This window comes from Motacilla alba, chromosome 2 (genome assembly GCF_015832195.1).
Source record: "Motacilla alba alba isolate MOTALB_02 chromosome 2, Motacilla_alba_V1.0_pri, whole genome shotgun sequence".
Taxonomy (NCBI): domain Eukaryota; kingdom Metazoa; phylum Chordata; class Aves; order Passeriformes; family Motacillidae; genus Motacilla; species Motacilla alba.
The window spans coordinates 53,845,481-53,863,609 of NC_052017.1; the positions used below are offsets into that span (position 1 = coordinate 53,845,481).

At 38.8% G+C, this 18,129-nt stretch overlaps 1 protein-coding gene across 4 annotated transcripts in view; it reads left to right on the top strand.

Moving 5' to 3' along the window:
• VPS41 (VPS41 subunit of HOPS complex) overlaps nucleotides 1-18,129 on the top strand; it is a 114,492-nt gene that overhangs the window by 33,067 nt on the left and 63,296 nt on the right. For 3 of the 4 annotated variants that reach the window (XM_038161897.1, XM_038161905.1, XM_038161916.1), the window contains 3 exons: nucleotides 11,207-11,281; nucleotides 16,846-16,908; nucleotides 18,056-18,121. In XM_038161897.1, the coding sequence (XP_038017825.1) occupies nucleotides 11,207-11,281; nucleotides 16,846-16,908; nucleotides 18,056-18,121 (204 nt within the window). Of the gene's footprint in view, nucleotides 1-11,206; nucleotides 11,282-16,845; nucleotides 16,909-18,055; nucleotides 18,122-18,129 lie in introns of those variants that run through there. The other variant, XM_038161922.1, reaches the window with a different exon arrangement.

An 18,129-nucleotide genomic window follows, 5' to 3' on the forward strand; every position in this document is an offset into this window, starting at 1 on the left:
CATCTCTCTGATTCCATCAGTGGAGATAATTTCATTGATTTCAGTAGCCACTGGGTTTGGATCATTTTCTGTAGCAGAGTGGTTGACAAGCTAAAATAATTGGGAAAAGTACTTACTGAAGTAAGTACTTTCCATTGCAGGAGCTTACAGGAAAAAAAGAAAAAAAAAAAAAAAGAGCTGTGAAGAAAATAATGGCGCTGTGTGGAATGTGTGGAGAAACAGGGTTTCCAGGCTCCATAGGATGATGTCCTCTATCTTGTGTTAGGTCAGAGAGGGGATGAGCATCATGGCTGTTCAGAAAACCTTCCTGGAAATGATGTTGGCACAACAGTGCATGAATCCTGAGCAGAATAGTCAACAGCCCCTTTGGTTCTTCAAAAGTTGTTTGGTAGATGCACCGATAAAATAATCTCTAAAAAGAAAATCTCTCCTGACAAGAGCTTTGACTGTATGATCTGCTTGGCCTTTTTCATTAGTCACGTTTCTGAAATGTGGCTTATCAGGAAATGGAGTAAAATCTCATAATTTCCACTTCAAGGATGGAATTCTACAAAATTCTGTTAAATATATTAATGACAGTGGTGGTGGTGTTCTGTTAGAAACAAGCAGTGAAAGTGCCCCTTAAGTTACATCCTCGGAGTTTTAGATATGTTTTGGGGACTGTTCTTCAAAGCTCATTTTAATAATTCAGTAGCCTCTCTTGAAAGTTTGTATTTAAAGATGAATTCTCACAAGTTCATTGTGTTTGGCAAATTATTCTGAAAAGAAAGCAGTTACAGAAATTGGTGAGGTGAACCTCTACATTGCCTAGAATAGTCTTTCTCCCCAGAGGGTGTTGGGTTTTCCAAGGTAAATATATCTATCACCAGCAGACTTTCCTCAGCCCTCCCCCCATACTTCAGCTTTCTCCATGGCTGTGTGATTGGGAATATTGCTTCATATTCTCAGATGGCTTTAATACACAGATAGCAACAAAGAAGTAGCAGAAGGCTTAGGACATAACATTGTTGAAGAGCCCTACAGTTATACAGAGGATGGCAAAGGGGACCTTGGGAGGAGAAGGAAATGGGAGTAGTTTGCTTACTTTGGCACAGAGTTCCCAGGAGGATATCTCCTTACACAGCAGTGTTTTAATAGAAAAGAGATGTTTCTTTGGATCCATCAGGAATTAGCTAACAGTTTGATTCTGCTAGGAAATAGTCTAGGCTTTCAGTATATATTTGGTTTTGGTAATAGTTCCATCAATCCTAAACAAGCATTCTGATTATCTAGTAACTACTAGAGATTTAGGGAGATCCCTTGTTAATATTTTTTTTTTCCCCTTGGATGTTTTTTTTCTCTTAGTCCCTGCAGTTGACAAACAAGGTTAAGGGATTCACTGATGTGGAAAATACTGAAATCACTGTAGGCTTTTTGTTCTTTCTCACTGTCTTAGACTATATTTGAGAGACTTCTTGTCCTCATATTCCCTTCGTTTTAGACAAGCTTTTGAGATCTTTGTGTTTTTTGTAGCTAAGGTCTGCTTTCCTGCAGACAAGATAAAAGTTAATGTTGTTATTGTTCTGTGTCCCAGACCTTGTCACTCCCCGGAGCCTTCCCCCCTCCCTTTTATTCTAACCAACATAATCTCCTATTTTTCATTTGGAGAATGACAGATTCAAGAGTATTATAGGAAATGCAATGGAGCAAGAGTTCTCACTTACCAGAATTTCGCTGCTAATATTGTTGAACTAAACCTCATTGGTGTGGATATTAGTAAATTTTCAGCAAATGAAACTTTATGTGTTGTAAATATAGAGTATGCTACTTCATTGCAGGCAGCGGTGAACATCTTTTTCTTTAACTCCTACAGCTGCATTTTCAATTTAGACTTCTAACCTGAGTTATTGATGTGTTGATTGATTTGTTGTTGAGTTATTGATTGAGTTATTGATTATTTGTTTCTCAGCTATGTGTAAATACATAAGGTATGTGTGTACTTCTATCTTTTTATGGGTTAATTATGGTACAGCATCAGAATTTGGGTTTCAAGTTACTTTTGCCTGTATTGTATCACTGAAATTCTACAAATACACGAAATACATGTGAGTCAGTGCGACACTGAAGCATTTGGGGCAAGAAGAGTGCATGAGTTCAGATTCTTTTTAAAGACAGTTCCTAACTACAAGAGATCTCTGGGTATGAGTGTTTTGAAGTCAAAAGAAATGGGACACACAGCATATAATACAGTTGTGCTTAGCTGTTGCTGAGGATCTGGGGATGCTTTTCAAGCAAGTTCCTCATCCTACATAGAGCAAGGTTTGTATTTTGTGAGGATCTTAGCTTAGTTATGAAAATAACTGAGATGGTTTCTGTTTGCAAATCAGATACCTCTGCCATGGTGGAAATAATACAAACATAATAATGGTACTCCATACTCCAGTAGGCTAACATATACAACCATGCGTTGATTCATCATATTGCTGTACATTGGAGCTTTACATGCTTGTTTATGTGAATGGCATGCAGATGAAACATGAATAAACAAAAAGTAGGTACATTTAGGAGACAGTTTTTTTATTACAATGCAACTGTGTACGCTCAATTTGCCTTAGTATGGAGAACAGCTACATAATCATTATGCAGATCCAGACTGATATTCACGTAGCAGAAAAGACCCTTAGGTGTTTTTCTTCTTTCAGTATATACGTGTATGTGTATGCACGGTGTCGCATTCCCCTGAGGGAAACTGCAAGGAGTTCTTTTAGAAATGGATGGTCAGGAACTAAATTAAGCCAAACAAAGCAAACGTTGTATCTGAGAACTGTTTATTGGTGATGAAAAAAACAGAAACAAAAAGGAGTTGCCCTGAGGGAAGAGGGTTGGAAAAGACAGAAAAGAAGGAAGGAAAATGGAAAAGGAGTGGGGTAAAGGGGAGAGAGAGAGAGGAAGAGGAGACTGAGAGGAAAAGAGGGCGTTGCCACCTGCGAGTCAGGGGGAAGTGCCGCCGGTGTCCAGGCGGCGGGCGGTGTGCCCGCCTGTGGACGGGCTGGCTCTTCACGAGCCTACGCGACTCTCCAAGAGGCGCGGCTTCCAGGCGCGGCTCCCGCGGCGACGTCACCCGACACGCGGAGTAGGCGCGCCGACCGGAGGTGCAGGACCCTGGACAGGGTCGGGGCGAGCATCGCAGTGCGGGGCTCGATCGGAGCAGCCGGGTTGAACGCAAGTAGCTCAGGCGAGATTCGCGGGCAAAGCGACGGGGCGATGGTCAGGGACACAGGAAGGCAGGACAGGCGCGAGGGCGAGCAAGAGCCAGCGAAGGCAGAAGAGCCAAAAGGCAGGCTGGGGTCAGGGCAAAGGAGGGAGCGAGCAAGCCAGCAAGGGCACAGCAGCGAGCAGCAGCGAGCCCCTCAGCAGGCTGAAGCCGAAGGTAAAAAGCAAGTCTCAAAAGCCCCCAGCCAAAAGACAAGTCCCCAGAAAGACACAGAAAGCATAAAACCTAAAAACCCCCCAAAGCAAAAAGCATAGTCTCCAAAACCCCCCACTGCTCGTGGCGCAGTTACTTTTTATGCTCTCTGGCTCTTCCCAAAGCCTGCCTGCTGGGAAGAGACCTTGGCCCAGTCCAACCTTCCATGTCAGTCCATTGGTGGAGACCTTTCATCGTCTAATTGGAGAAGCCTCTCTGGGGAGTTCAGTGTCTCCTGTTGACTGTCCCATGAGAGGAGGTGAAGTCCCATGTTGCCAGGTGAAGTCCTCCCAGAGACAAGGCTTCTTCAAGTTGCCTCCTGCATGTGGTAGATGTGTAACCCCTCCCCCATGCGTCCCTGACACAATCAGTGTTGAGATAAATCAAAGCTAAATTGGTTCCTCACACACAGGTAAATAATTATGTTTAAATTAATTTAGGAACAGTTTATGAAAATTCTTTAAAAAGAGTGGATGAAAGCTCTGATTAAGGGGATTGTAGAAGTGATGGGAACCTCTTGAAGTAAAATGAGCTTTGCTGTAAGTATGATTGAACACTGCTTTGCTTTTCACACTCCTAATGTGCATGTGGTTTGCCTGCAAACCATGGCTAAAAGGCACAAAGTCACAGACAGCTATTAAAATGTTTAGATTCCTAGCTTGTAAATATTGCATTTCTCACAGAATTGGAGTGAAATCCAGTCTTATGTTTCATGTTCATCCACTTCAAATCCATTGGGATGCAGCATTTGTGAAAGAATCAATTATCCATTTGTTAGTCGGGGGAGCTTTACAAATTATACATTAGCAGATTGATTTCTCAGGTTCACCATTGGGGGACTGATTGTATAAGGTGGGTTGATGATGAGTGTCAGGGGAGAAGGAGCTGCCACAAAGAACACAATTAAAAGAAGCTTTCTGAGTGGCCATGAATTTACTCCTAATTGAAGAGCTGACTTAATCCATAGTAAGAGCATTTATTTCAAGCATTTTACATTAGGTAATTGATTATCACATGAGGTACGTTTGCTGCTAGATATTTGATTTTCCTTTCCTTTAAATTTAGGATTTTGCAAAAGTCTGCATTTAGATCTTTATGTACAGGGTGTCTGCTAGCTTTCTCTCCTGCTACCTAAACTTCTCTGTCGTCCATTAAGGTAACTTTTTTTTTTTTTGTGTATAGTGTCAGCTTGACATTATTGATTTTGAACAGTCAAACTTACTTATGTTATCCAGAATTCCAAACATGTCTCCATCAGAAAGAAAACTGCAGCTAATGGAAATTCAGCTGAAGGTATTTCTTCCTTCTGCTGGTACTTCAAAAGTGTATGAAATTCTTAAGCTGTTCCCACGTAAATCATTTAAGTGTATTTCCATTCCTAACTAACAGGATCCAGCTTGTTGCCAAATTTGAATTATGTTGCTTGAGAAATTCAATGTGTATTGTTATCACTTATACAGTACTGGAAGTATCATTCTGATCAATGTTGTGTATTTTTACTTGATTGGCCTAATGCTAGGGGTCCTGATTAGGTAAAAAAAAAAAAATTATGCAATGTAGTGCTAATTAGTAGGTTTTTTCCAACATTTTATATACCGGTGCCTCTGGTTTTATGACATGACGTTTAAGATTAGATAATCTCTACTACGTGTTCTAAATTTTAGATTCTTTTACATGTTACAGTTTTTTTCGAACACACATTTAAAATACCTTTACAACAGTCAAGTGACCAAACCCCAGTGCATGTCATGGTTCCTACTGTATTAAATAATCAGTCCTTCAAATTGTGATGAGTTAGTGACCACTTTTGTCTTCTCTAACCTTGAGTGATTCTTCATCTTCTGTAGACATGTAAAGGTAGATTGTGCAGGAGAGGCATTTATTCCTTTACTGTAAAATCCAAAGCCTGTTTTCTTTTGTCAGACAAATAAACTCATCAATGGGTTAGCTGGACAAACCTTTAAAGAAAAAAAAAACACAAGGGAGAGGCAGTTGTAACTTCATGCCTGAGTTTATAACATTTAATAAAAAAACCCAAAAAATTAAAGCAAGGTGGGAGGGGGTGACCCACAGTATTATTTGTGTTACTCCTTTCTAAAATTATCCAAAAGGCATTGGATGTAATTAAATGCAATTAATTTTGATTCAATTTAATTTAATTACTTTAATGCAATTAAATTTGAAATAGTAAGTAGCTTTGCTGACTGGCACAGAAGTATATTTAAACCAATAATGGTTATGAAAAGAAGAATTGAAGCTGATTCTGGAAGAAACACTTTGGTTTAGATAATATATGTACCAATTTGATCTGTGGTCTTTTCTGTCTGATTTCCTGGATAGGTTGAGATCTTGATTCTCAAACAGCTTTCCAGTGGAACATAGTTCTGGAAATCATAGGCTTGACTGTTATTTAACTCTGAACAAGAAGAGTCTGGTATAGGGTTCTTCCTGAAACTTTATTTTAAAATGCATGTAATATTCAGCCTGGACTATCATGATCTGTCATCACTTTCTGAGCTCCACAGAAAGTCCTGACTTGTAATGTCAGCTAACGGGCTAATAGACAATGTGCTAGTTTGACTTGAGTACAGATAAAAATTTACTCTGTGTTTGCTTTGCCTTGTGTATGTAATTTCCTGTCGAAACTTAGCTGGAGGTTTGTGTAAGTGAGCAGGTCTCTTTTAGTTGAATTTAACTGTTTTCCCTGATTGTCATCTGTGTATCGTGCAGACAAAAACGAAAAAATAATAGGAGAAAGAAAAAGTTAATAGCAACTGATGGAGGTGTTGGGCAGGCAGTAAGGCTTGTACCAAATTGCTACTTATATATGCTGTTATGAAATACTGTGTCATCAAAATTCTGTTTAGAAATAGAACAAGTCTGGAAGTATTGTGTGCTATTTTGAATGTGGGAAAAATGCAAATACTCCAGAATCACCCTTTTTTTCCACTGACAACATTCTAGAATCTTAGAATCACAGAATGTAAAGTGGTTAGAATGTAAAGATTATGTAGTCCTAATCCCCTCTGCCATGGCAGGGACACCTCCCCCTAGACGAAGTTGCTCAAGGCCTTTTTCAGCCTAGCTTTGAACAGTATCAGGGTTGGGATATCCATCTCTCTGGGCAACCGGTTCAGTGACTCACCACACTCACAGTATATAATTTCTTCCTAATATCTAACTTAAATTTCCCCTTTTTCATTTGTACTTGTTACTCCTTGTCTTATCATTGCAGTTCCTGATGAAGAATCCCTCTCCAAACTTTCTTGTAGGTCCCTTTCAGGTACTGGAAGTTGGCCATGAGGTCTCCATGCAACCTTATTTTCTCTAGGCTGAACAGCTTCAGCTTTCTCAGCCTGTCTTCATAAAGGAGGTACTTCAGCCCTCTTACAAACTTTATGATCCTCCTCTGGACTTGCTCCAACAGTTTCGTGTCCTCCTGATGTTGGAGTCACCAGAACTGAATGCAGCATTCCAGTTGGGATCTCACATGAGCAGAGTAGAGGGGCAGAATCACCTCCTTTGACCTGCTGACCACATTCCCTGTGATGCAGCCCAGGATTGGCTTTCTGAGCTGTGAGCACACACAGCTGGCTCGTGTTGAGTTTTTCATCTCCTGTCACCCCCAAGTCTTTCTTAGCAGGGCTGCTGTCAGTCACTTCTCTGCCCAACCCATTGGTGTGCCTGGGATTGCAGTGACCCAGGTGTTGTGTCAGCGATGAAGAGAGACGGAGACTCTGTGAAATGGTCAAAGAATCCAAATTTATTGTGAACTACAACTGCTTATATACTTATTCTAGGAAGACTAGTAATGTTTTTCTACCAGGATTGGGTTAATCATCACATAAACAAACTTATGCATTTTACATCATCTCCTGCACTTTACATCTCTTGCTTTCAGAATTTGATGTAATTTCCTTTTCCCAGTAAATCCATCTGATTTAATCTTCTTGCAATCTTGATTTAATCCTCAAAGTTCTGTTTGCTATTGCCAAGGCATCCTGTTATCAAATCTCTTATGCTAACCAGGTCCAAAGTCCATAATCTGTCTTGCATGTCCCAATAGTGTAGGACCTTGCACTTTGCTTTGTTGAACTTCATGAGGTTTGCTTCAGCCCACATCTGTCAAGTTCCCTCTGGATGTCATTATCCCTTCCCTCCATCATGTCAACTGCACCACACGGACTGGTGTCATCAGTGAACTTGCTGAGGGTGCATTTGGTCCCACTGTCCACGTCACCAACAAAGATGTTGATAAGTATCGGGCCCAGTATGGACCCCTGAGGGAGACCAGTCACTGGTCTCCATGTGGACAATGAGCCATTAACCCAAACTCTGTGCGTGTGGCCATCCAGCCAGTTCTGTATCCACCAAGTGGTCCATCCATCAAATCCCTGCCTCTCCAATCTGGAGACAAGGATGTCATTCAGGAGTGTGAAACACTTTGTGTTTAGTCCAGGTAGACAATGTCAGTTGCTCTGCCACTGTCCAGTAACACTGTAGCCCTGTAATTGAAGGTCACCAAATTTGTTAGGCATTATTTTCTCCTTCTGAAACCATTTTAGTTGTTACCAGTCATCTCTTTGTTAGCCCGGTGCCTTAGCACAGTTTCCTGTAGAATCTGCTGTGTGACCTTGCCTGGCACAGAGCTGAAGTTGACTGGTCAGTAGCTCCCCATATCTTCCACTTTTCCCTTTTTAAAAATGAGGATTATTTTTCTCTTTTTCCAGTCATCAAGACTTCACCTGACACAATTTTCTGAAAATTATGGATAGTGGCTCAACAACTTCATCTGCCAGCTCTCTCAGGACCTACATATGAACCTCAGTGGGTCCCGTGGACTTGTGCCCATTCAGGTTCCTTATATGGTGTCAAACCTGATCCTCTCCTACAGGGGGCTCAGGATCTTCATCCTCACAGTCCCTGCATCTGCCTTTCTTGACTTGGGTGGCAGGGCTGGAGCATTTGCTAGTGAAGACACAGGCACATTGAGAACCCCAGCCTCCTCTTTATCCAGGATAGCCAGGTCTCCTCTTTTCTTCCCACATCTTTTCTATCCCTAGTCTTTCTTTTGCTTGCCACGTACCTGTAGAAGACTTTCCTATTATCCTTAGTATCCTGCAGGAGAGTTTTGCCTTACTAAGCACTGTAATTACCTGAGTACAATCACACATTTAATCTCCGAAGTATTGCCATATGGCTTTCAAACCACATCACAACAGATAAATTCCATCATCCTGATCATCGTCTTCAACGTTTATGTGAAGATAGCTTATGTAGTCCACTTTGCCTATTTTCTACACTTCGTTTTTTTCAGAATCAAACTTTATCAAAGCCATTTGACTGGAAAATAGGAATATTGTGGACTGTAGGATTGAACCATCAGCTCCTCTGGCGTGTCCTGGTTTGTGTCATTTTGTCTTGGGTTTTGTTGCAGTAGTATCTCCAACAAGGCCCATCGCACTGGAGTGCTGCCAAATCTGCTGTTGCTGTGATGTCAGCCTGATGGTGGATGTAGGTGCTGGAGTAATGAGAGGAACATGACCAGTTGAACACTGTACCTTAGTGTATGACCCTGTACCAACACAGTACTACTGAAGACAGAGATTTTGTCTTTGCAATTGCAAAATAACAAATGAAGAGAAGAAACTTAGTGGGAAAGTTGTGGCAGTGACAACTTAGATGTATCCCAGAAAAAAAAAAAAACAAACCCATGCCACTTCGGTGATAAACTCAGTTAAACGTTCTGTGCTTGTCATTTCAGAAGGCCAGAGGTATTCCTGGTAGTAGAGGGAACGGTGAAGACATGCTAGCTTTTTCCCCATGCCCACCTCTACACAGAGGCAAAATCTTCTCTTGCACCTTGATGAGCAAAACAGAAATTTAGAAAGGCATTTTTCAAGGCAAGGCAGGAATAAAAGTACATGCTGTTTATGAAGATTCTAGAAAGTCAGACTGACAACTGATCCATATTGATATATATGCTGATACTTAGCATCCTCCGGTCTTGGAATTAGCTAATTCTGTGTGTAATATCTGAGAACAGAGCTTTTACAAGGATGTTGGCGACACTATCAGGTTGATGGTCTTGAGCTGTACTCCTCTGCTGATACACCCTAAATGTGACAGGAGGAACACAGCTGTGGAATGTGCACCAACTGCCTGCACTGCTAGTCATGCACTGGTGTCTGACCTTGAAATGTAGTAACTCAGCATAACCAGTCTGTGGCAAACAAAAATACTTCTGGAGCACATAAGTCAAGGAAAATGAGTTTAATTCCCACTGAACTTCTTTGCAAACAACACACTGTGGAAAGACCACTTTGTGATAGGCAGTAATTGCAGTATTTCCAGGTGCCATTTTGTGGTGGGACCAAGAATTACATATTCTGCACACAACAAAAGCGGGAAAGCAAAAGGGCAATGTAATTTTCCCAGCTCATCAGGCAACTATGACAGTGCAGTATTCGGTTGTTCAATCAACCTTGATTATAAAAAAGCTTCTAGAAAATATGATTTGGGCATATGCTGTTTTTAAAGTGGATGAGAGGAAAGCTTCCTTTCTCTGAGTTGGAATTTGTTATGTGTGTGAAAGATTATGGGGGGAAAAACTTTCCAAAGGGTGTGAAAACACCTAGGTTTATCTGCTGTAGAATAGCCCATGTGGACAGTGTGGTTTTATATACTTATTATGTACTTTTAATGCAATTCCAACTGCCATAGCATATATAAGGACCTGTGATACTTCAGACACAGTTGTGTAGCATCTAATGTGATCCCACAACTCCAGTGCTCTTCCAGTGACACTTTATTTTTACACAAAGATATGATGGATTTCTTTTATCATGCTCAGAACCACAGGAGTGGTCCAAGTTGTGGTTCAACCCATTCAATATTTTATGCGAATAAGAAAAATGGTTCTTAGAAGTGTGAGAGACTTAGGTGTGTGAAGATCCTTTAGTGATTCTTGAAATTATGAGCTGTTTGTTACAGAGGGTGAAATCAGGATCATGGTACATAAGAAGTGTCTTGGTACCTGAATATAATTGAATTGGTTTTTGTATGCATCGGGTTATCCAAATGATGTTATGAGTTAGTCCTCCATACCTCAGGTATGAGTAGCTGTTTAAGCTAAGTAAACAGTAGCAGATACTGTCTAACCCTAAGTTAGAACCAAAGTATATTTGGATAGGAAAGGGAAGATTTATTAAATCGGGATGGTTTTCAAGCTTTTCTCTGTATTTGTCTAAGAACAAGTAAACCTATGTTGCACTTCAATACCTTCCAATACTCACTTCTGAGAACAGTATTAGAGCCAAAAATGAAAGTAAGAGAAGGAATTTGAAAAAACAAATAATTACAAGCCTAGCCATCAGACCAAAATTGAAAAGTTTCCAGTTGCCCTGATGTCTGTGTGGTCAACATATTTTATCCAAAATTTTGACAGCAGGAACTAATAGCCATGGTGTGCAGGCACAGATGCTTAAGATTTGGGAGCCTGGCACTTCATGGGAGTTCCAGAGCCTTGAGGCAGGTAACTGCAAAAGGAAAGTCAAAATTTTGGAGTTGGGCGGAAGGCTGGAAAGAAGGCTGTCTTTTGGCTTTGTCTTAAAAGTACCTATTCTGTGAAGATTTTTTGGTTCATGCAACTAAACATTACTCAGTTGTTAACATATAAATCTTTAAAAGTGCAAGAACTGTTAAAACATGTCATTGGTGATGTAACTTTAAAAGTATTTTTTCCTTGTTTTCTTTCTCTAGAGCCCAGTGAAGATAAATCAGATCAGCCTGGATGAAAGTGGAGAACACATGGGTGTTTGCTCAGAAGATGGGAAGGTACAACAAATCTCTCTATATATTTGCTGAGGTAGCAGGTAGTCCTAGTATTATACTAGGATAATTGTGATAACCTGTGGAGTTGATTCCTGCATTGAGCACCACTACTTTGACCATAGATTTTGAGAACTGAACTCACCTTTGAATACTCAAAATTAAAGTCAAATATATTTTGCACAAATATGCTTTAGGAAAAGTAATTACAAGAATGTCAATAATGTAACTGCTATTAAGCTGATTAACAGCTGTGACAGGAGGACATGTCAACTTAATCATTAGTACTGTGCCAGTTATACTTCAGTGACTACTCTGCTGTTCCTGCAAGACAGTAGTTTAATGCCTTTCTGCTATAAATCCACAAAATTGGATTTTGTGGACATGATTTCTGTGGGCTGGTGGTTTTCATTTTCACACACTTTATGAATGTGTCTCTTGAATTACAGAATCTTTTGATAAACAATCATAGTTTATCAGAAGAACAAAGTGTCTTACACCAGCCGCATTAAATAAATGTAAAATCAATATATGTACAGTTTCCTAAAAAACCTACTTCCTTGACTGAGGACATATATCATTTGTGTAGTGTATAAGTAGCAATTATCAGTGCTTCTCTGGAATGTTGAGCTGTGACATTTAGTGGTTTTGGTGATTGATTTTCCAGTTATAAGAATGTCTTTTTGTTTTTTCAGTGGATGACAGTATTTTCTATTGTTGGTTTGCAGTGATAAAATTCTAATGCACAGAGTGTATTTAAGCTTATTTTTTAATATATTGCCCATATACAAATTCAGTGCATTAAAAATAATTTAAATAATTTCTCAATATCCAACTTACTTCTCAGGATAACATTTCTTACACAGTAGACTTGGGGGAGGAGGAGTGTTGGTAATCCTAATGTTGCATTCAGTTGAAGTTCTTTTAATTAAAATACAGCTGGAATTTGCAATAGGAAAAATGGGGAAACAACCCCTTTAGACTGTATGCATTTGGGTTTTTTCATTCCAAGTAGAGTTTTTTGTCCCTCAACAGGCAGGCAGCCAGCTTGTGTATCCAGGCCTTTTATTTCTGAGAGATATCTTGATGTCAGTATCTTGGCACAGTAATTAGGATACTAGTGCCTATCAAAGTGGTTATGGAATTTTACATCCTGTGTGAAACAACACAAGAGTACCCTATTTGTCTAAGCAAGATAAGGCAAGGATTCAGTAATCCTGCAAGCTAATAAAAATGTTGAGCTAGCATTTTTTGGTTTGGGTTTTCCTATGGTGTTGAAGAGCAAGCACTTACTGTAAGGGCTCCTCAGATGTGACTGTGGATGACTGTCAGTAATCCACTATGCTGAAGTGAGACTGCAAGCCATACACACTTTTTTATACTAAGCTAATATTAAATATACTTATTTAATTTCAGAAATACTGAAAACCTCATAATCACTACTCTGGTAGTAGTTTGAAAATATTTCAAAGTACTTGAAAAGACTTTAAATGGTGACTCTGTCTTCATTTAGTGAAATAGCAGTTGTGGATCCAGTGTATGACATTATATACAAATGTAATGTCAGTGTATTACATTACATACAAAGCAGTCTAAAATACAGTCCCACAGGCACAGGGATGGAATATCACAGGTAGAATATTCAGCATATTTGCATTCATAGAGTCCAGGGATATTGATGCTTCACCATATTCTACACTTGTGAAAAACTCATCTGGAGATTTGAAAGATCTGAGTATTTTAGGAGTTAGATTTTCCACATGATCCAGAAAGGTTCGTTTCTGTGAAATAATCCACCCCTAAAACTGATTAAAATAAATAGTTTTATGTTGTGCTACTGTATAAGAAAATGGCAGATTCCCAGCCAGATAATGTAGCACTTACAGATTCTGGTCTGTAACAAAAGTGTAACTTTCATTCCTTATAGCTCTTACCTTACTACACTGGCAGTGTTGATATTGTGAGCGGTTAAAATACTTATACAAGTAGTTATAAAGTCTTTATTAACTTGATTAAATATGTAAAAGTGTTGAAACCATTAAAAAAAAAAAAACAAAACGGGGGGGTGGGGGGGGAACCAGTAAAGCAGTACAGTAAAACATTAAATCAGTTTTAAACAAAAAAGCAGATGTAAGGAGAGGCCTGGGAATTTTGAGTCAGCTGCAAGTATATTCTACTAATTAATGACGATATGTTCTCCTTTGCTATAAGCAGAGTGCATTTTCACATATCGAAGTAGATCCAATATGATAGAGATGGAAACCATTCATTTTCTTGCAGGAAGGCCTTATGATGAGAACCTCCTCCTCATATCTGTTCTGCTGGCCGATATATTTTATTTTACAACTTTTTTTTTTCTGACTCAAACTAGATTTGATCTAGCTGTATAGACTGGGGAGAGAGCACAAAAGAACCGTAAAATTTTCTAACCCTCTTCTTGACAGTCAACATCCAGACCCAATGTCAAAACCTGTCGCATGTATGTCATACATGTCCAACAAATGCTTTGGGAGCCACTTCCAGCTTTTCTGTACTACACATTTGGTTCTTTGAAAACCTTTCTAATGCTGCAGCTGATCACCACTGGCATGGAAGGGAGCAGAAATCATAACCAACACCAGCCCTCTAGTATAGCTGCTGGGTATTGAAATGTTAGGGTATAAGAGAATTTTGGTGCTCAAATAAATAGAACAGGAAGCAGGCGGGCATCCTCAGTATTGTGGAGATTTTTAGATTAGTTTTTTATGTTCGTTTTGTATGTAGTTAATTGTATACTATCTTGAAAAACCTGGATATGACTCCCGGTTTTGCTAAAGCTTCCATGTCATTACATAGGAGTGTAATTGGCACTCTTATTCTGGCTTGTATCTTTTTTTATATGAAGAAATATAAATTATATTGAAAACTCATGTGCTTGTGTGTTTTCGCGTCATCTCTAATGCCTGTAACAACATCGATGTTAAGAATATCCCTGAATTACATTGATATTATGTTGATAGTTTTTCAATAAATGTGACTTGTTTTCCTGCCTTTTGGTCACTGAAGGTTGCTTACTTTTTCCACATCTGGAAGCAAAAAGCAACTAAGTCTGGATTCACTGGAGTAGTGGGTTCTGGATATTTACAGACAGGACTAGCGAAATGTAGTGAAATCATAAAATCCTTTTTCCAGCTGCCTAAGAGCATCGTGAACAGAGTGGGCATTGAAAGTAGAAATAGATAAATCCAATATAGGTTTGTAATAGCAAAAGAATCACTTTCTTTCTGAAGAATATGAGACATTAAGAAGTAATAAACTGTTAGACGATGTCTCTAGAGTAAACATGATAGCATGTATTTTTTGTGGAATTGTTTTTTCCTCTTAGCTCAGTCCATGTTGTTGTAATACTCCAAAAGAAATATCATATTGCTGTATTCAGTGATGTATTAGGAAAATGTTGAAAGCACTGTTGCTAATTTTGATTAATTACTTTTAATTTGAGAGGGCTGTTTTGTAATTTTTGAGGATTCTGCTTTCACGGAATTTGCAGTGGGTTTTTTTTCCCTTTTTTTTTCTGTCTTAATTTCTCTTTTCTCTGTTTCTTACTTAGTGTAGGTTATTGTACTGAATATGATGTGCCAACTGATGAAAACAAAAACCCAGAAAGCAAAATCCTCTAGACATCAGCCCAAAGGTTTTCTAGGCTTACAGCCAGGTCCAATTCAAATACAACCCTTTGGCTGGCTTACATAAACACAGCTTTGTGATACATCTCACAGTTTCCAAATATTGATTTTTCTAATCCATTGGAGCAGTAGCTCAGCCCTACACAGTGCATGCAGAAGTATTTTTAAAGTGTGTCGTTAGAGGCAGTATATTCACTAATAAGTAATGGATTGAGCTGATAATGCTTAGGAGATGTATCCAGGAGACAAGCTTGAAAGGAAAATGAGGTGGTTGGAGATGTTTTTAACTTCACTGAGACTGCTGTGGGCCACTCTAAGAATGTCCTAGTTCCTTGCAGATGGCTTAGTTCCTCTTGTAGTTTCCTTGAAGTTTAATATCTTTACTTTGTCTTCTTGACTGTCTGCAGGAATTTTGGGTGCTCTTGGGCTCTGAACTGATATTTTTAGAGCAATTAAGCCTCATTTTGTGGCCTGTTACTGATATTTACCGACTTTATTCTTCAGGTCTTTCTCTAAAGGGATTTATATTTTCTCGTTACTATTATTATTTTTTTTTCCTGCTGAAGGAATCATGATGGGAAAAAAGAAATAAGGTTAGAAGATCTTTTAGAACTTTTGGGTCCAATGCTGAACATGCAGAGCAGAGTTACTGAAGGGATTACCTTTTCCAGAAAATTTTCCAGAAAATAATGAGAGCCTGTCTGAGAGCATTCTTAATTAGATTTGCTGTCAGATACATTTCCTCATTGATCACTCCATTTGATGCTCTTTTTTTCTCCCTTCCTCCAGTGGTGTTCATCCCTCCTTGGATGGGTTTGTTTCAACAGCTTCTGACAGTGGGTGGACACCTCTTAAAAACATAATGAAAAAGCAAACCATTTATTATTCTTTCTGGAAAACATAATTAGTTAATCAGCTACTACTTCCTAGCCATAAGTCTTCAGCCCCATTTTATTCCTAAATTCTGGAGGAACTAGGCAGTCAACTGTCTCATCTGAGAGTAAGGAAAGGGAATGGGAATATTGTTTATTGAATGAGGAGACATAAGTCCAAAAGAGTGCTGTACTTAATCTGGAGGTACCTTATTCTGTACTCATATTGTCTTATAATATTTCATTAACACTTGATATCTCTGTACTTGTTCTGAATTAAAGGCAAAGAAACATTTTAAAAATCTGTTAATTCTCTTGACAGTAGAAACTTTTTTTTTAATTCAATGTTGACACTTCTTCAGATGGATTGATTCTGATAGATACAGTTGCCTATGGTTGCAACTTGTTTGCTGACTCTTAAATGTACTGATACCTCAATATAAATGAGAAGAGAGGAATCTTCAGCGAAAGAAATTTCCAATGTATCATGGAATAAAACAAAATAGCACTTTATGCACTTGGGAGGAGGAGAGGATGCCTAGAAATATATGGAACTTGGATTTCAGGCTGGTTTTGCTTTATTGTCACAAGTTTCTTTTCTTGTATAAACCCTGTATTGCTTAGAGGAGAAAAAAAATCTTCCCATTCTTTCTCAGAAAGGAAGAATTTTTAATTTATTTTCTCCTGAATGTTATTCTGTTGCTCTTCCATAGTTAGGTTGCTATCTGTTAAACAGATTTCATCAGCCTAAAGCAAAAGGAACTTATTGTTTTTACTGTGATTGTAACAAAGAAAAAAAAAGGAAAAATATTCCTAAAAGTACTTCCATACTGCTGCAAATATTAGATATGTCACTGTAGAAGACCAAGCTGTATCAATTAGCTCTGAATTGTTAATTGTGTCTTCCTTTAGGAAAAAAGATGTCACTGTTAGCATTTAAATTAATCTTCTAGTTGTTAGGTTTTTACTTTCTGTGTTAATTGTTCAGTGTAAATCAGGTAAATAATTTTGGTTTTTCAATATACTGTTTCAGGTACAAGTGTTTGGATTATATTCAGCAGAAGAGTTTCATGAAACGTTTGACTGTCCTATTAAAGTAAGTGCTTGTTTTAATCTTTAGTAATTGTGGTGGTGTTGTCTTTAGTAACAGAAAGGTCACATTCAGTATAAATGAAAGAGAGGAATACCACTTCCTTACAATGTTATTCAAGTCACTAGGAAATAGTTTTCCATCTCAATATAAAAGCTTTTGATCTGGTTAGGTAGGAAGAAAGCCAATCTTGGTTTTATAAGAAGTATTATTGAGTTTTTCAAATACAAAAGGAAAGTGAAAGAGAAATTGTCCTGTTTCAGGTGTTACCCGTCTCAATATATTTCTTTGTAGATTTGTGATACAAATTCTGAAGGTTCTGCTAAATGGGACATCAATATTTTGCAACCGGTTCATATCCATTAAACCTGCCTCAAAATAAGGCATTGGGCAGTGATACTGATGTGCTCTGTTTGAAGGGAAGACTTGAGTTTACCTCTGCTTTAGAGAAGTGTGTCTCTCTGGCTGTTGAAAAAAGGACTTCTACTAGGCAGATGGGAAAATCTAGTACTTTTTAACAAGAAACATTTCTTGCAGGAGGAAAGGTGGTGTGGGCAAATGTTTGCATTTTGCTGCTTGGCGTCTTCCATGTTGTGGCTGCTCTTTCAGGTGTGGGGGAAAGGAATGAGATCGTTAAGTTTTCACACATGCCAGATGTGACTCACTTGCCTCCTAGGGCCTTTACTGCTCATGCAGCTGGATCTCCACCCTTGACATTGTAACACATAAGGCAAAGAGACTGTGTAGGATGCTACACAATCTTGTCCTCTGACAGGGCTGAGGTATGTGTGCCCTTCAGGCAGTCCCCTGACCAGATTTAATTGGGGTAACTCTTGCTCACAGCAGTCCTGTTCTGATTGGTCCTAATTCTGCAGCCTGGTATATGGAAAAGTATTTTCTATTTTCTGCAGCTATTCAGTGCAACATGGCTCTCAGTGTCACGCTTGTCATACAGCATATAATATGAAGAATTATCTTCTAAGAAAAACAACCAAGTGTCTGAAACAACTAGGCTTTACTTCAGAGAAAGAACTCAGCTGTTATACTTGATAATTGACAAAGGGTTATCTAGTTTAAAACGTGGTATGGTGCTTTGTGTAAACACTTATTTAAGCCACAATCCTCTCTTTCCCTTTTCCTCCACCATCCCCAGATTGTTGCTGTTCATCCTCAATTTGTAAGATCCCATTTCAAGCAATTTGTAACAGGAGGAAAAAAGGTAAGCAT